Source organism: Phalangium opilio, unplaced genomic scaffold (assembly GCF_054372755.1).
Source record: "Phalangium opilio isolate 3A_F unplaced genomic scaffold, DU_Popi_V2 ptg000003l_1, whole genome shotgun sequence".
In the NCBI taxonomy this organism is placed as follows: Eukaryota; Metazoa; Arthropoda; class Arachnida; order Opiliones; family Phalangiidae; genus Phalangium; species Phalangium opilio.
This window is the reverse complement of record NW_028324145.1, coordinates 12,324,461-12,341,944: the sequence shown is the minus strand read 5'-3', so window position 1 is coordinate 12,341,944 and position 17,484 is coordinate 12,324,461. Positions and strand designations below refer to the sequence as shown.

Below are 17,484 nucleotides of genomic sequence, written 5' to 3'. Positions count from 1 at the left end.
GATGGGGCAAAAAAAACTGTCTATAGTTGTTCCCCCTTAAAATAAAAAGTGGGGAAGAAAATAAAACATTTACTCGGCCCACCCTCCCTGGCTTCAATATCCTTTCAACCTATACAACTCCACCCCTCCCTCCCTAGCATGAGTCAGCTGATAGTATAGACCATTTTAGTGGAAAACGATAGCCATAGTTTGACAGCTTTTTAAGTACTATTCAAACAGGAAATTAAGCCATGCTAATATAAAATAGAAAAGGCCTAAAAAACAGCCGCGGGCCTCTCTCTAGACGTGACACGTCCCCCCGGGCCCCTACCGGTCGCGTCGAACGTGTAAACTAGACCTTAGCGGAAAAGTGCGTCATTCTTATCTTCTTCGCGGTGTAGGCGAGGCGGCACGCTTGAAAGTTACGTGATTAAATTGCTTAAAATTTTAATTAAGTTAAATTCGGATAGTCCTCTATAATGGCAAATAAAGAATTCGATATTTGCGTATTTGGGGCAACTGGTGTCACTGGCAAATACGTTGTCAAAGAATTGCGTAAATGTGTAGGAAGTGATAAGTCTATAAAATGGGCTGTGGCCGGCCGGAATGAGCAGAAAGTTAAAGATATTCTAAATGAATGCGGTAATTAACATAATAAAATAATGAATTTTACTATTTATGAATTATCAAAAACCCTTTTTTCTCAGGTGAAGAATTTAAAGACGTGCCAATCATTATTGCCGATGTCAAGAATGAAAAATCTTTGGCTGATATGTGCAAACGTTCCAAAATCATTTTGAACACAGTTGGACCGGTTTGTGATGAATTATTTCCTTATTAAAAGGCGTAGTTAATAATTAATTTTGTTTCTTTTTAAAATTATAGTATAGGCATTTTGGGGAGCAAGTGGTTAAGGCTTGTGTTGAAAATGGCTCTCATCATTTGGATGTTAGCGGTGAACCTCAATTTTTAGAGGGAATGCAATTGAAATACCATAAAGCCGCGCAAGAGGCTGGGGTTTACATAATTGGTGCTTGTGGAATGGACAGTATTCCGTGTGATATGGGAGTTCAGTTCTTGAAACAAAACTTCAATGGTAAAAACAAGGAAAAAAATAGGAATTAACCTAAATTTGGCTATTTTAACATTTAAATATTTTTATTTCCCTTTAGGAGACCTTAACTCTGTTGAAACCTACATGTCTGTTAAAACAGGGCCTAAAGTAATTTTTTACCACGCTTCATTTAATTTCCTCGTGATTTAAATATATATCTTTGTATTGTAGGGTTATAATGTTAATCTAGGAACTTGGCAATCGGCAATTCATGGCCTGGCACACTTTGGGGAACTTAAGGGTCTCCGTAAAGAATTAACCGCGGAAATTTACCCTAAAGGATTGCCAAAACTTTCCCCAAAATTAAAGCACAGGGGTCTATTGTTCAACAGTGAAAATGTTAATTCCTGGTGTTTCCCATTCATGGGAAGTGATAAATCCATCACAATTCGATCTCAAATGTCCAATTATGATATTTACAATGAAAGACCGGTACATTTTTCACGTGTAAAAGTTCCTTCCTTTAGATGATATTAATACTTATTTTAATTTTAGGTCCATATCCAAACTTATTTCAAAGTTCCAGGCCTCATGGCTGCATTTGTTATGGCCTTTTTTGCTTCCATTTTTGGAATATTAACCAAATTTGAATTTGGACGTAAATTACTGACAAATGTAAGACTGTATTGCAGTCTTAAAAAGGCCCTCTTAACTAATATTTAACTTTTCATTTAGTACCCTGGTTTTTTCTCTATGGGATTGTTTAAAGAAGGCGGTCCTACTGAAGAACAAGTATGATTAAACCAAATTTCTTAATTTAATTCTTTAATTAATTATTTGGTTTGATTTCAGATGAAAGATTGCAAGTTTTATCTGGAGTTATTTGGGGAAGGATGGTCTGAAAAACTTAGTGGTCCAACTGAAGAACATACTGATAAACCAAATAAGAAAATATCCGCCAAAGTTTCTGGCCCAGGTAAAGATTTAGGAGGAAATTATAAAATTTCCTCGGGAAAATTTAATAATTTAACTTAATTCTTTTGTTTTCTTTAGATCCTGGTTACAATTTAACCTCATTAACTTTGGTGCAATCTGGATTGACTCTTTTGAGAGAAACTGACAAATTACCATTAAAGTATAAACCTAATTACTTATTTAAGTAATTAATTTCGAGCTAATTATGTAACTTTTTCCATAGGGGAGGAGTGTTGACCACAGCCACAGCTTTCAAAAACACCAATTTGATTGAAAACTTGACCAAAGCTGGTCTTGAATTCAAAATAACTTCCGAGTAGATCAAAAAGTATTTTTAACTGCAAGAACATAGTTAGCAAAATAGTGGCATGGTTGTGAAGTTTTGATATTTTTCGCTTATTTTTGTACGCAATATAACAAAATTGGACCAATTACTTAAATGGATTGCTGCAATATTAATATTATACCGTATTATTGTACTAGTTTAGAAAACTCATTAATACTTCTAAGATAATCAAAGAAAAGTGTTTAGTTTTTGTACTTGAAAGTTTGTAATAAAAAACTTGATTTCCCAAATGGAAATTTGTCTATTGAATTGTTGATTCAAGATAATTTATATTTCACGTTGGTACGCATCATCCCTAACAGACCAGACCCTTCAAGTGCCTGACTAAGTTAAGAGTTTTAATCTAATCAGAATTATATTTAGACCTAACTCGAGTCTTTAGAGTTCAAGGTCAGACTATTAATTAAAAATGAGGAAAAGTTTATAGTTAAAACTGGGGAAATTTGGCAAATACTGTTGAGGATTTTAATTCTGACCACTCCATGACAAACCATGGACTGTTTAAATACTGACCACTATGACCCCGAGCCTACACACCTGTAAAATTAAATATCATACCATTTCAACATTTCATAATCAAAGAAAATCCACTTTTAATAATTTTTTACCAACTGTTGATATTTAAACAAATATCTCAAGATTAATATTTATTTACACATTTATTGTTAATCATTAATTGTTCCCACTGATTTTGTCCCCTCCCCCCCATTCAAATAATAATTTAAGTGGAAAATGCTTCGGGTGGAATTACTCCTTGAGCCTTCAAAAACAAACAAACAAACATTGCGTCAAACTCAATAAACAACCCTAAAGTAAAAAATAAATATCTTAGTTAATTTAATACCTTTAAGTCATTAAAAATCTTAATGGCTTGCTGCAAGTTCCACTCATTTTCCTCTAAACATCTGGTAGCATAGGGCAAATTCATCCCTGAAGCTCGAATCATTTGCAGAACTAAAGCCTGCTTCTCCTCATCCGAATTTGTCATAGATGATCCTGGATTTGTCGTTGTTGGGACAACCTCGTGTGTAGATTTGTCTTTATAAGTTTTAACTTGTTCCGAACTGGCAGTTCCGATGTATAACGTGTCGTTTATTATCAAAATACTATTGAAGAAATAGGGTTAAAACTGGTTTCTAAGACTTAAGTACTGAGGAATTTACCGTTGTTCAGGAGCAGGGACTACAATAAATGTTCTGGCAAAGTTCAGAAGTGGCGGTCTGTTTTGATTGACTAAATTTAATTTAAAGGGTTAATTAAAGATTAATTAAGATAATTTGGGATGAAAAACTTAGGGATTAAAACTACCTTCTCTAAAAACTCCCATCACGGTGAACATCATGAAAGCTTCCTATAATATTTGGACTGATTAAAACTTGGAAATTAATTTAAAATTTTAAAAATCTTACAGATGCGTAAGCAACATCAACAGTCATGGACGTGGCGTCATGCGCAGTCGGTGGTAAATCATTTAAAGTAGCAACGATGCTAACTTTCCCTTGTTTCAAATTCGTGTATTTTGATTCCGAGTCTTTGTGCATTTTCAAGATATTTCTGCTTTTACCGAGATATTTTTGCAAGGCATTAGAATAGGAACCTTGTCTAATTAAAAGTAAAATATTAATTAGGTTTAACTTATTGTTTTTCTTTAGTAATTAATTAATTACTTGTTAGTTTTATAAACTGATAAGGAAAAGAAGGCGTCATCGTGATAGGCATCCAGCAAATTTTGCCTATTGTTTGAATCGTAACAAAAAAAGAAACTTTCCAAGAAAGATAAAACGATGCCTTTAACTCCTTCATTTGGAAAATGACTCGGCTACAAATGAAAGAAATAATTACGAGTCAGTTTTGTAAATGAATTTTTTTTTTCACTCGTAAAAACTTCTTACAAGTGTTTTTGGAACCACTGTTGATAAACCCAAATCAAAGACAATAGGTGGCGGCAAATCTAAACCATCCTAATAATAATAATAATAGTAAACCTCTTAGATTAATTATTTAAACAAACTTAAAGGTAAATTAAACTATTACCAATTTGACCACATTGGGCATCCTATCTCGGATTGCGCTGAAATTGTATTTTGATGTACAAAGCAACTTGTTAAGATAAGAAACTAAGTGAACTCGGAAAAATAATAGTAAAAGTTTCGTAAAAGATGAAAGGACAAAGGTGACTCATTTTCCATCTCTCAACGCTAATAAAGGTCATTAGAATAAGCTTAAGACGTTAAAGGAGTTTTGGCGTTTTTACTCTTAAATATATTTAAAATGGCTGAAATACTATAGAAAGAAACGTAAGTAGAACTTCTTTGACCATTATAAGGCGGGGATTATTATATTTGAGCAAAATTTTAGTGTAGAAAACTTAAGATGGCCCTAATATACATTGTCAAGTTGTTCGGGGGAAATTAAGTGAAATTTCACACCTAAACTTTGCTCTAAAGAAAGATTTGGCATTTAGTCACGGTTGCTAAAGATGTTTCCATCACTCCTTAATTGCGATAAAACGTTGGTGCGCTCCGTTTTAATTCGGTTTACGCTCTAGTTGTAGTTCACAGGTGGCTTTATGCCAGAACAGAAGCCAGTATGTAGTTTGTGTAAATGTTGGGTTAGTCAGTATAGAAACATCCGGCCCATCTGAGCCACTTGGATCTATCAACCCCAAAAGGGTTATATAATCATCAAGGAGGCAATCAGATACAAGAGCAAACGGATGCACTGACAACCATACAATCTTGAAGACAGTAGCCACATTTCCTTCTTCTTTTCATTGACGTCAACAGAGAGTTTTGATCTAATTTGGTGATACATGGACAGTAGTTCCATTGGAAGAGATTTTTGTTGGGAGTTTGACGGAACAACCAGACTTATTTTTGCTCAGGTTACAAGCGTTGCTTAGGCAGAATTTTACACTTCCAGTCATTAAGGGGAAGGGCCAAGATCCCTTTAAACTTTTTACACTCATTTTCACTCAAATTTAATTGCTAATTAAAAAATATGAGGGTTTGTCAAAGAGATTCAACATTTTTCCTTCCTTTTTTAAAAGTATTTCAGTTTGTAACATTTTTGATTTTAAAATGTAACATTTTAGGCCTAAGTATTTTTGTTTATTCTATTCCTCTGTCTATGATCTTAACTCAAAAAGAACCAAAATATATTAATATATTGGGAAGGGGAGACTTTGTCACGTAACTTTTGGTTCTTGGCTGTCAAGAGATATTTCCTTGATGAGGGAGCCGGGTCCAACTGTCCTCCAAAGCGAGCAACTTTTCTCCCCGAAGAAAGAAGACAGCTCCCTCGCCAGAAGGGAAGGGAAGTAGTACCATTTACCTGATATAGCTATCCTTATCTTTAAACACGTCACAAACCAAGTTGCCATCCAAAATCAACTCAGTCACACTGTTGAAACCTTTCAAGGAATCCAGCTCAGTAATGTTTTTAAACTACAATTAAATAATCAATTAATCAATTAATCAATTAATAATCAATAAAATAATTAAAAACTATAAAAAAAAACATCGTACAGAATTGTTTTTCAGGTTCAGGGACTTCAAACCCGTACAAACTGATTTCAAATCAGACAAGGCATTGATATTATAAAGTCTATTGCTAGACAAATCAAGGCCTTCTAATTGAGGAATATTTTCCTTGATAACTTTAACAGCAGTTTCAAAAACTCTATGCCGGTTTAATGGTAAAAATAGTCCTTGGCCTTTAAGGTCTAAAAGTTCAAAACAGAGAGAGAGAGTAATATTAAAGCTTTGAGGTCTTTAAAATCAAACGCAAAATTGACTATCAGGACAATGGTCTACCAGGATCATTGTGGAAATTGCTCAGGTCCAATAGACTCATCTCAACATTGAATCTCTTATTCATGCAAAGCTTCATGTTTTCAACAGCTTCACTATTCAAATCCAATATTGGAGGTGCGGAGGGATTAACCATGACAATCATCTTTGTACCATTAGGAGTGGTGATTCTTTTATTGGAACCTCTTAAAGAACGTTCAGCTTCCGGGTTATCAACGTAAAAAACTGCGGCATTTGAGTCAAAACCAAACTGAAAGTGGTGAAAGAATTAACAACAACTATTTACAAAAGATATTTAAAACAACAACAACAAAGACTTACATTGATTGGGACAAATGGAACGGTAGAAATTCCCTGAAGATTACTCAGTACAAAATCTTTTCCAAGTTTCCTTCCAAAAGGAACATGGACTTTAAACCATCTCCCTTCATTTTTATCCCCTCTGTCATCTCTTCCGTGTTTGTTTCTCCTCCTATCATTTTTTCTTCTCGCTCTCCCATCTCTGGCTCTATTTGCTCTGTACGGGTCACTATTACAGTAATTAGTTTTGGTTCTACCTTGTTTTCATTAATGACATAGTGAACTCACTATCTTCCATGTCCACCACCACCACCTCTAGGTGAGGGTGCTCTGGATGGAAAACTTCTAATGCTGCCTCCACCACTGTGACCACTGAAAGGTACTTCAGCCCTTCTAGCGGCTCCGTAGGAAGACAAAGCTTCATCTAAGACAAGATTCCCAAAATATTAGATATGGTTATGTTCATTATTGTAGGGTTGGCAACCATAAGACCATGAAGCCATAAAAGCACCCCATTCTAAGATCTCATTAAGTCTAATAGAGTAAAAGGCAAGAAATATACATTGTTTTAAGACTAGGAGGATTGATACCATTTTCACAAAGAGATCAGGCTACTCAGAGGATGATGTGTAGTACAAGGAAATAGGCCTCCTGGTGTATATGGTATCAATTCTCCTAGTCTGTTTTCTATAAAAATGAGTAGCACACTATGTTTGTTTAGGGACTTTAGACTTTAAACTAACTAAAACTTGAGGGGAAACTTTTGTTGCCAACCCCTGATTATAAAATAATCATTTAAACTAACTTAAACCTACCATAATCAGTTGGGGTAAAGTTTCTAAATGGTGGTACATAAAGATCTAATTTAAATAATAATAAATTGTTATACTTAATTAAAATTTATCGCACAGCTAAATAAAATTAACTTACTTCTAGGATTCTTTCTGTTCGCTGCAAAATTCCAAAAATAAAATAAACAAAAGTTACATTTTTCATATTTTCTAGGTTAAGCCTTGGCTTAATTTTAACAACGAGGCCGAGGGTGACGTCAAGAAGAAAAAACTATCAAAGTCCTTAAACAAAGACTCGAAAACTTAACGACAACATATATAAAAACTTACAATTCTTATATCCAGCCATAGTATTTATATTTTTTCAGAAAATTAAGAAATTATTGATAATTTACTCGATAAATTATAAGTTTATAACACGATACACGTTAAAAATGGACGCCCTCGCGTTACCAAATTTTTCTTTACCGTGACGTCAGTCACGTCACGTAATTGAGAAAAAAACCATTGAGTTGAAAAAATTACCACTAGAGTGGTCTTCCTGTTCCATCCGCTAGGATATAACTTAACCCCAATAGGCAGGTTATTGAGGTTAAGGCAAAGGCTACTCTAGTGGTAATTTTCTCAACTCAATGGAAAAAACGTCACCGTCACGTGATCTCAGGAGGAGGAGAAATAACTCTTCAGCCAATCCTATGACTTAACAGATTGCAACTTCTATTGCGTAAACATTATTCCGGAAGTTATCTAAAGTGTCTATTCTAACAAAAAAATGTATCTATAAATTTTTGGGATTCCATACTAAAACAAGGGAAAATGCATTAATATGTAAATTAATAACTTGTGGAATAGCGAACTAGGAAGATACGTGTCCCACAACTAACAGTACTCAGAATGTCGCCCAAGGCTTTTATCTTTGATCCTTCAAGTGGTAATTTGATTTTTCCTCTTTCCCCCTTTTATTTTAAGTAAAATTAGATCATTAATTTAGCGAATAAATTATTAATAAACGAACTAGTTGCTTATAGTTAAATAAAACCTTAATTTAAAAAATATTTAACAGATAGATAACCAAACATAAGACACCATATTTTAAAGCACTTGCCTTGGTTAATTGGTTTATGTAAATTACATATATGGCTATATTTTTTTCATAAAGGGTTTCCTTGTTTCAAATTGAACATTTTATAGAGTACATTCATGGATTTTAAATATCAATCACCTAATCTAATTAAAAAATAACATTTTCAGCCTTTCAATGATCGCCAGAAGACGTAGAAGAAATGACTCAGTGACAGAGACTCTCGTAGAATCCCCGTCTTCAAATTCTTACAGATCACCTGGTCAATCTAACAGTAACTCGTCTTCTATTAACGGTAAATCTCCAAACCCAGCAAATCTTCTGGGTCAGGAAATGACGTGTCAAGACAGAACAAATGAATTCCTCTCAACAGTGAAGTCAATGCAAGGAAGACAACTCGTAAGTAGATGTGTCTGGTCACTTTTCATCCAAGAATATTTGATTTGAGACCAGTTTTTTAGGGGAATGGAGTTGTACCAGTAACGAGAAATAACAGGGGAAGGGACTTACAACAATGGAATGAATTCACAAATATAGCAAAGTAAACGTCTAAGTCTTCATAGTTGCCAAGTACTTTTTTTTTTAGGTATTAAATGATATTCCTTTTAGGACAATTGGAAAGGACATAGCAAATACTTTCACTAAATTAGAAAAATTAACATATTGTGAGAAAATTTATTAGTTTTTACAACAAAGTGACTTCGAGCTAACTCTCGTAACATTATCGTTGTAGTGGCCAAAAAGAAAGGAATATTTGATGATAAACCAATTGAAATTCAAGAACTAACTTATATTATAAAACAAGATATTGGCAGTTTAAACAAACAAATAGCGCAATTGCAACAACTCTCGAGATCCAGAAATTACCAAAATGGTAAACACATGCAATCTCATTCAAATTCCGTTGTGGTTTCTTTACAGGTAAAAAAGAAAAAAGCTAAAAATCTTGACTTTTCTGGAGAGAAAATTGAAATAATTTCAATTTTTGTTTGTTTTAGTCAAAGTTGGCTTCCATTTCAAATGATTTCAAACAAGTTTTGGAAGTTAGAACAGAGGTTTGAAACGCACCGAGTCTCGAATGAAGGCTGAATTAACATTTTGAAAACATTTACAGAATCTGAAACACCAAAAATCCAGACAAGAACATTTCACGCAAGGCAGTGTTTCAACAGCATTGCCTCCTTCGGCAATGTCTGGAAGACGAGCGGGTTCAGTTTTATTAGCTGATGAAAAAGCCAGTACCAGTTCGGCATCGGGGGATTTTGCTATTAACATGGATGAACTGCATCAGGGGCCAATGTACCAACAGCAACTTCAACTAATTGACGAACAGGATTCCTATATTCAAAGCCGGACTGATACGATGCAAAATATTGAAGCTACCATCGTGGAATTGGGATCCATTTTCCAACAATTGGCTCATATGGTTAAAGAGCAAGAGGAAATGGTTCAAAGGTATTATTCAAGGACTCGTCTTCGGTTGAAGAAGATTGTATACTAATTGCTATTCTTCTTTTAATACAGAATTGATAGTAATGTGGAAGACACGCAAATGAATGTGGAAGCCGCTCATACTGAAATATTAAAATACTTCCAATCAGTCACGTCAAATCGGTGGTTGATGATTAAGATATTTGGAATCTTGATAGTATTCTTCATTATATTTGTCGTATTTGTAGCTTAAACTTTGATGATTATAGTCTTTTTAAGTTAAATTAAATATTATTATTATTTGAAATTGATTTTGGGGGGGGGGGGGAAATGCTTCGATACTGTCCAGTTGTTCAATTCCCACTGTCTGACCAATTATACCTTTTAAGATTAAAGTTAATAGTACATTATTTGGCCTAAGCTTGGTTTTACAAAAGCACTAGCAGTATTGAAGTAAAACTCCGTCAGTTACTGCGTGAATTCACATCCGGAATTTGTATAAATTATGTAAACAAAATGAAATAATCTTTGTATAACGATTAGCGAGTCTCTTTTCCTAAAAGAAATATTATAAAATGACAAGAAAAAAGAAAAAACAATTGAAATGTACATAATATTTAAATGACTAATACGTACTGTACAGAATAAATGAAGAATTAATTAATTACTTAATGAAAAAAACAAGGTGCTAAATTTAAAGTTTCATATCACTACTTTTTCTTTTCCTTTTCGTCATCTGATGAGTCGCTGCTACTGCCGCTGCTATCATCATTCACCTACAATTATACAAGTACATTTTAAGATGACGCCGCGTTTTTAATGACCAGTGAAGGCTTGACAATGCCTTGTTTCTCATTCGAGTCATTTCTATGAGAGTAAAGGCACCCCGCGTTATCGCCTTATACATACATCCTAAGGCAGGATTCGGGAAATGCCATTACTCTGTCTGTCGAGTTGTTTGCCAATTTGAAATATATTTTCAAAATAAGAGGATGACGGATAGCAGCCATCATAGACCATAGATTTCATTCGAATATTCCGTATTATTTTCTTAACCAAGGTTGATTTTACCTTAGATTCTTTACTAGGGACTTCAAAGGGGACGTCTCGTCCTTTTGACGTCAGGGCTTTTGCTAAATCAGTCAAGGTCCCTCGGTAGATTTCAACAGGCGACGACGCGTCCTTCGCCTCTTCTAATTTTTTAAGAGCTTCATCCAATTTGTCTCCTCTAACTACAAATTAAAAAAACACCTCGTAATTATGTTAAAAACTAATTAAATATAATTATTAATGTTTACCTAAAACATCAATAAGCGTGCTATAAGCTAATCCTTTACTTGGCGATAACAAATTAGTCTCATTAACTACATTAACTAATTTCTCGGCTAAAACCAAGTTGGATTCTTTCCTAATTCGAGTTCTAATATGATTGAACATTAAGTTTTCCTTAATTTCGGGATAAGAACTCATAAGTTGGTCCGCTTTTTCAAAATTTCCTTTTGTCATGTACGATTGCCAAACCATGTTCATGGGAATGGGAAAGTTTTCTTCTTTAAGGAATCTATCAGCCAAACTAACGACTATAAAATAGTATTATTGTAGGCGTAAATCTTAGTTAAAACTTAAAAGTCTATAATTTGTAGATCTAATTACTTCTGTCTTCCAGTTCGGGTCTTTTATCTAATAAGGCTAATATCGCTCCTGAAGGAAACGCCTCTTTATCCAAAGATTTCTCTAATTTTTCAAGGAATTTAACAGCTTGACCCCTAAGGAAATTAAAGATAATTAGTTTAATTACATAAATACAACTAGGACATTATAGAGGAACGAGATACTAACTTGTTTATATAAGCGTTACAAAGTATATTATCAAAGGAGACTATTTTAATCATTTCAGGTTGTAGATAAGGTCTGAGACTTTCTAAGCCGTTAATGTTTCCTTCCCTGGCCAATGCGAGAATGAGGTAGCGCAAAACGGTCTTTGAAAGTTTGTTGTTTTCAGCGTACATGTCCTCGGTAATTCTTAAAGCCTCTGTAATGAAAAGAACAATATTTACTTAACTGATAAGTGAAGTTACAACATTATTATTACCTTTTACGTTCCGTTGCTGAATGCATAATTCAACTAAATGCGTCAAATCATCCTCGTTTATCTTTTCACCCGATGTCTTAAGTCTTTGAAAAAAATAAAATAGAATGTTCAGAGCTACTTAAAAAGTAATTAAAGATCACGAACTCACTTATTTTTAATTTCTAGGGAATTTTCTAAATTTTTCTGAGCAATTGCTTTTGCCAAATCACTGGAGGACGTCACGTCCGACGTTGAAGGTAATTGGAAAGGTACGGGTTCATTGTTTTTGGTTAAAAACTCCGCCAAAAGCTTCATGGTTTTCAAGGAAGGTTGAATATCTTCTTCTTGCATCGAAGTCCAAACTCCCTTAGCTTTAGCCATATTTTCTTCTTTGACTAGAACGCGGGAAACGAGTTAATTAACTTAACTTAGCGCGATTAAATCTAAAAACAAAATTGTCTACTCACTGAATCCTTTCAAGAGGTTATAATACATCATGTCGCGATCAATATCAAACAAATCTTTAGTAATGATGACTAGTTGTTCCAAATCGTTTACTTTGTTTTTTTCAACTAAATTATTGCATATTTTATCGAGTCTGTTGTTGTAGGCTCTTAGACCAGGAGTCTGTAATACAAAGACGAAATTATAAAGGGAACCTCCCGGCCTAAATTGAAATGGTCCGCCCTAAATTAGAGCGTCCTGGCTAAACTGGAACGTCCCGCCCTAAATTAGATCGGCCAGCCCTGAAATGGAACGCCCCGCCCTAAATTGGATCGGCCCGCCCTCAAATGTAACGCCCCGTCCTAAAATGAAACGGCCCGCCCTCAAATGGAACGCCCCGTCCTAAAATGAAACGGCCCGCCCTAAATTGGATCGCCCAGCATTAAAATGGAACGGCCCGCCCTAAATTGGATCGGCCCGCCCTCAAATGGAACGCCCCGTCCTAAAATGAAACGGCCCGCCCTAAATTGGATCTCCCAGCCTTTAGATGGAACGCCCCGCCCTAAATTGGATCGGCCCACCCTAAATTGAAACGGTCCGCCCTAAATTAGAGCGTCCCGGGCTAAATTGGATCGGCCCGCCTTAAATTGGTTCGGCCCGCCCTAAATCGGTTCGGCCCGCCCTGAAATGAAACGTCCCGCCCTAAATTGGATCGGCCCGCCCTGAAATGAAACGTCCTGCCCTAAATTGGATCGGCCCGCCCTTAAAATAGAATACCCCCACTCTTGACTAAAACTGTTGACCCTAGAAACAAATTAAAAATGAACTAGTTACTTCTAGTATCTTTTTGGCTTGCTTAATACGATCGCATTCTATAAAACAACAAGCCAAATCATAAAGAACATTGACTTCCCCGTGAATTTCATTCGCGATATCCACAACTGAAACAACATAAAAAGAATAAATGAAACAATTTCTAAAATTCCGTTTAAGTTTTTATTATTAATAAGTTACCTTTCTGCAAATTCTCAGTATCTTCAATCTTAATTAAATGAACAAAAATTTCATTTTTCCAAGGCGTTTGTTTGTAATTGGAAGCGGCCATTTCATATTCTTTAAGAGCTCTGTCATAATCTTCCCTACATAATTGAAATTTAATTTATACATTATTAGACGAAATTAATTACTGAATGTATATCATTAACTAACTTAATCAGGCAAGCTTTAATCTTGACACCGAGTATGACGTTGTTCGGTTTACAATAACCATATCTGATGACCGCTAAATCAAATAACCTATTGGTCAAATCAATATCTCCTTTATCAGCGGCTGCTGATAAAAGTCTATAGACATTCCTGACAAGAAAATCTCCCTTTTCAGATGAACTAAATTTTTCATATTGTTTCGTTAACAGTTCAATGGCTTCTTCAACCATGTTTTCCTTGACCATTAACGCGCATAAATTGATAATTTTATGATCGTCTACTTTAAAATTTGCGTCTGATTGTTCCCTATGGACGATTTTAAAGATTACAATTTAAATATTCCGGTCAACACGCGGGCTTTTCGGGTTTTAATTACAGTAATTTATGGTGTTGTAACGCTTCTTTCAAATTATTAGCGCTAACAAATAACTCCATTAATGTTGAATGCATTGCCGCTGTATAGACAAAGTTTTCTTGGTCCAATTCTTGTTTAATTTGCAAGGCACGTTCGACATTCTACACCCAACCAAAATAAATAATTAAAGTCGCCCAAATAAATCGAAATAATTAAGTTCATACTCTTAGTCTGCAATGCAAAAGTAATAGACGACGTAAAACTCCACGAACATTCATTCCTTTGCTCTATTGAAAGATGAAATAAAAAATACTTAATAAGGAAAAATTTGATTAAATTATATACAAAAAATTACTCTAAGTTCTTGAAGATGATTTTCAAGCTCTTCAACATTCATGTCTTTCTATTATCATAAATTAATCAAAATAACTTGATCAAATTAGCCTTATTCCTGATCAGCGCCACCTACCCATAGCGGCGACTTTGAGAACTACTGTAATCAGCAAGCCAATCAGATATCGCTAAAATCTGGTGACGTCATTTTTGGTAAGACCCCGAGAGTGCCCGTCAGTGACGTCATCACATTTTAGCGACATCTGATTTGCTTGCCGTTTACAGTAGTTCTCAAAGTCGCCGCTATGGGTAGGTGGCGCTGATCAGGAATAAGGCTAATTAAGTACAAGATTTGAAATATTTATATTTCTTACAGGATGAACATTAAAGATTGAGGAGGAAGGCGAGGATGAGGATTCACTCTGACTGGGAATATTTTTTATATCATCGGAGGCCAAATTCTCCAGAATCTACATTAAATTAAAATTAACTTTCTCTAATCTATTAAAAAAAGTAAGTAGCCTTACAGGAATAATATCATCAGTTATTTTATTTAATCTCCTTAAACTATCCAAAGCGGAGTAAGAGATTTGAAGATTCTAAAATAATAAATAGGCTTGTTAATTTAATTTAATTTAATTAACTTAATTTTCAATATAATTAAATATAATATTAATATACCTTTTCTAACATTGCATTTAGACAGGATTTAAAATTAGCAGCGTTAAACTGTCTTTCATTAGAAGAGTAATCCATTAAAAATTGGCCACACCAATCTAAAGGAATTAATATTAATTTAAATCAATTAATTAATGATGAAATAAGAGGGAGGGGGGGTTAAATAACAATTAATTCTTGCCTCCTCTAAGGGCCTGATCAGATCCAACTTCAGGATTATCTTTTAAATGCTGCAATATCTATTAAAAATTAAAATGATATTTTTTAATTAATATAAGTCAATAAAATAAATATTAAATCACATTATAAACCTTAATAATTGGTTGAACATCCTCAAATCCTCTCAAACCAATTGATAATGACCTTGTAGTGACCGAGGGATTAAGACGAACCGGATATTCTTCCACTAAATAATAATAAAACTAATTAATTAAATTAATCCTGATTCGCAATCTTAAATAGATCATTATTATATCTTACATATCTTAACAGCTTCACTCGCTTTACCATTAACTAAATAAAAGGCAACTAAAGGGTTGACTATGGTTCCCACCGTTTGTCCCAGATCCTGAAAGATAATCTTATTTCAGTATCTCTCGTAGATTTGTCAAGGGTATTGATTTAAAACTACTTTAATTCTTTGAATGACAATGTTAGGGTCTGATGTAGTTATTTTTGGTAAAACATAGTCCAAGTAAGTGTCGTAACTAGGTGGACATCCCATTTCACACATGGTTTTCAAGATTTCATACACTTGTTGTTCCCCTTCTTTTGCCTTTTCTATTAAAATCGGCCAAAAGTAGTGATTTCTAATTGGAAAACCTTTGGATGCCATAGCTTGGATGAATAATAAAGCGTGGGCGGGTTTTTTATATCTTAATGCCATTTCCGTGGCTTTGGTAATGGCATCATCATTTAATTTCAGTTCCTCAAGTTTGTTGCAATATTGGAGAACCAAATCAGCGGGCTAAATTCATTTAAAAGTTGTTTACTTAAAAAATAAACGCTAGAAAAGTTTAAATAGGCATCTAACCCGGCCAGCTTTGACCATCTGTCTTATAAGAAAATGTCCAGCAGGAGTTAAACTTCCATCCCGAAGAGTAGAACGTGGCATGGTCAGCAGAATCTTAAAAGCTACTTCATCCTGACTATCATTAATCAACTCTAAACTAACATTGATGCATTCTTGGTTGTAGCCAAGATTTTTCTTGACTCTATCAATAATCGCGTCTACTTTGTCACTGTGACCAGAAATAGCCAATTCCCGGACTATGTTTAGATAATCTCTGTCAGTTAGAAAAACATCATTTTTCTCTGCTTCATCTAAACATTGGTTGATGGCATCTAGATCTCCTTTAAGAGCGTAACCGCGAGCTAATGCAAAATATGTGTCAGAACTTGGGTCAAGTTTAGAATTTTTCATAACTTCAATTATATCTTTGGCCCCATTCATATCACTGCAAACAAGTAAACCTTAAATAAGAATGTTTTCCCATTTATACAAGGCAATTCCTTAAGTTTTTATTACTTGGCTTTTGCATGGCCATAAATCAACTCATTAAAAACCATTTCATTCACAGCAATCTCTTTCTCCTTCATGAACTCCAGGATTTTACTACACATAAAACAAAAGAGTTCAATGTTACATCTATATGAACCGTGCTATAATGAGTTTGTATCTACCTGGCACCGTCAATATCTCCCTTTTGACAATAACCCCCAATTAATCGTTGGTATGTCACCCTATTTGGTTCAATCCCCTTTTGTTCCATATTGGAAAGAAAATCAATAGGGGAGAATGGTTGCTCATTCTCGAGATAGACCTTTAAGAGTGCATTATAATGGCTGACATCTAAAGGACAACCAATTTCTTGCAAAGTCTTCCAGATCTTATCACATATTTCTATTCTCATAGATTTGGGCTCTTCAGGTAGTAAAGATCCGCAAGCTCTTATAATTAATAAACCCTGAGTGCTTGTAGCCCTCTTTTGATCTTGAATCTTTTTACAAATGTTTTCAATGTCAATTTTAGACAACCGTCCCGTTCTCCTGACATCTAAGTCTAATTTGAAGATAGCTTTGTCTAATTCATTCCCATCATCGAGATTTCGACTAGAGAATGGTTGTCTAGAGCGATTAAATCTCCCTTCTTCTTCAATAACATTGGCAGAAGCTTGTTGGATAAACCGGATACAACTGCATCTTGTAACACTGTAAAGTTTCCATTAATAACAATTGTAGGCTTATTTATGAATAACTAACAAGCAATCTTACTCTGTGAGGTGCTTAAAACTGGAATTATTGCATTTGTGATTCAGTGGGTTTGTAAAAGTTCTTGGTAGGCAATGGGTCAAGCTTCTGGAAGGCCTGCTGCATCCTTGTTGCATAAGATCTAGCAAAGGCTTAGCGTAAGATGTTTTAAGAGCATTTCTCACAAAGTTCTTCGACTTTAACATTAAAGCCATTTTATATATGTGATAAGTAGCGAGAGTTACAATTATAACAAAGTTAGTTAATGATTATTTTACGATTAAATTATATAATTTAACATCAAACTTTTGGGCAACGCGTGGGACAAGACCGGCTTAAGAGGTTACGTAAAAGGTGACCTCCAGCGAAAATGCGAAA

The 17,484-nt window shown here is 34.5% G+C and overlaps 4 protein-coding genes across 6 annotated transcripts; 2 read left to right on the top strand and 2 right to left on the bottom strand.

Annotated features, from left to right (window-relative positions):
• The first annotated feature begins 304 nt into the window (after nt 1–304).
• On the top strand, nt 305–2,590 carry LOC149717894 (saccharopine dehydrogenase-like oxidoreductase). The gene is made up of 10 exons (XM_089841333.1): nt 305–621; nt 687–793; nt 865–1,075; nt 1,152–1,201; nt 1,265–1,525; nt 1,589–1,708; nt 1,769–1,825; nt 1,886–2,009; nt 2,087–2,168; nt 2,232–2,590. The coding sequence occupies exons 1-10, from the start codon at nt 459–461 to the stop codon at nt 2,326–2,328; spliced, it is 1,272 nt and encodes a 423-aa protein (XP_089697459.1). The 5' UTR covers nt 305–458; the 3' UTR covers nt 2,329–2,590.
• Nucleotides 2,591–2,922: 332 nt separating this feature from the next.
• On the bottom strand, nt 2,923–7,743 carry LOC149717893 (nuclear RNA export factor 1-like). Of its 2 annotated transcripts, XM_089841328.1 has the most exons (16): nt 7,588–7,743; nt 7,397–7,417; nt 7,282–7,326; nt 6,755–6,890; nt 6,488–6,695; nt 6,170–6,416; nt 5,882–6,078; nt 5,688–5,800; nt 4,389–4,425; nt 4,247–4,315; nt 4,022–4,173; nt 3,764–3,956; nt 3,663–3,705; nt 3,518–3,587; nt 3,199–3,460; nt 2,923–3,114 (listed from the first exon to the last, which is right to left on the bottom strand). In XM_089841328.1, the coding sequence occupies exons 1-16, from the start codon at nt 7,604–7,606 to the stop codon at nt 3,076–3,078; spliced, it is 1,851 nt and encodes a 616-aa protein (XP_089697454.1). In that variant the 5' UTR covers nt 7,607–7,743; the 3' UTR covers nt 2,923–3,075. The 2 variants fall into 2 exon arrangements, with proteins under 2 accessions (XP_089697454.1, XP_089697455.1); XM_089841329.1 differs by lacking the exon at nt 7,282–7,326.
• Nucleotides 7,744–8,010: 267 nt separating this feature from the next.
• Nucleotides 8,011–10,436, top strand: Syx5 (syntaxin 5). Of its 2 annotated transcripts, none has more exons than XM_089841335.1 (8): nt 8,011–8,188; nt 8,509–8,737; nt 8,800–8,879; nt 8,948–9,003; nt 9,072–9,259; nt 9,337–9,393; nt 9,453–9,793; nt 9,863–10,436. In XM_089841335.1, exons 2-8 carry the CDS (start codon nt 8,516–8,518, stop codon nt 10,020–10,022), a joined length of 1,104 nt encoding a protein of 367 aa, XP_089697461.1. In that variant the 5' UTR covers nt 8,011–8,188; nt 8,509–8,515; the 3' UTR covers nt 10,023–10,436. The 2 variants fall into 2 exon arrangements, with proteins under 2 accessions (XP_089697461.1, XP_089697462.1); XM_089841336.1 differs by lacking the exon at nt 8,011–8,188 and adding an exon at nt 8,230–8,380.
• Nucleotides 10,369–17,469, bottom strand: bsf (bicoid stability factor). The gene is made up of 25 exons (XM_089841326.1): nt 17,131–17,469; nt 16,540–17,067; nt 16,385–16,471; nt 15,890–16,313; nt 15,488–15,823; nt 15,337–15,424; nt 15,168–15,262; nt 15,038–15,095; nt 14,860–14,954; nt 14,706–14,777; nt 14,553–14,648; nt 14,201–14,248; nt 14,070–14,132; nt 13,867–14,006; nt 13,494–13,796; nt 13,299–13,423; nt 13,119–13,225; nt 12,308–12,467; nt 12,010–12,235; nt 11,862–11,944; nt 11,609–11,801; nt 11,423–11,535; nt 11,068–11,349; nt 10,841–11,001; nt 10,369–10,545 (listed from the first exon to the last, which is right to left on the bottom strand). Exons 1-25 carry the CDS (start codon nt 17,319–17,321, stop codon nt 10,480–10,482), a joined length of 4,140 nt encoding a protein of 1,379 aa, XP_089697452.1. The 5' UTR covers nt 17,322–17,469; the 3' UTR covers nt 10,369–10,479.
• Nucleotides 17,470–17,484: the final 15 nt, after the last annotated feature.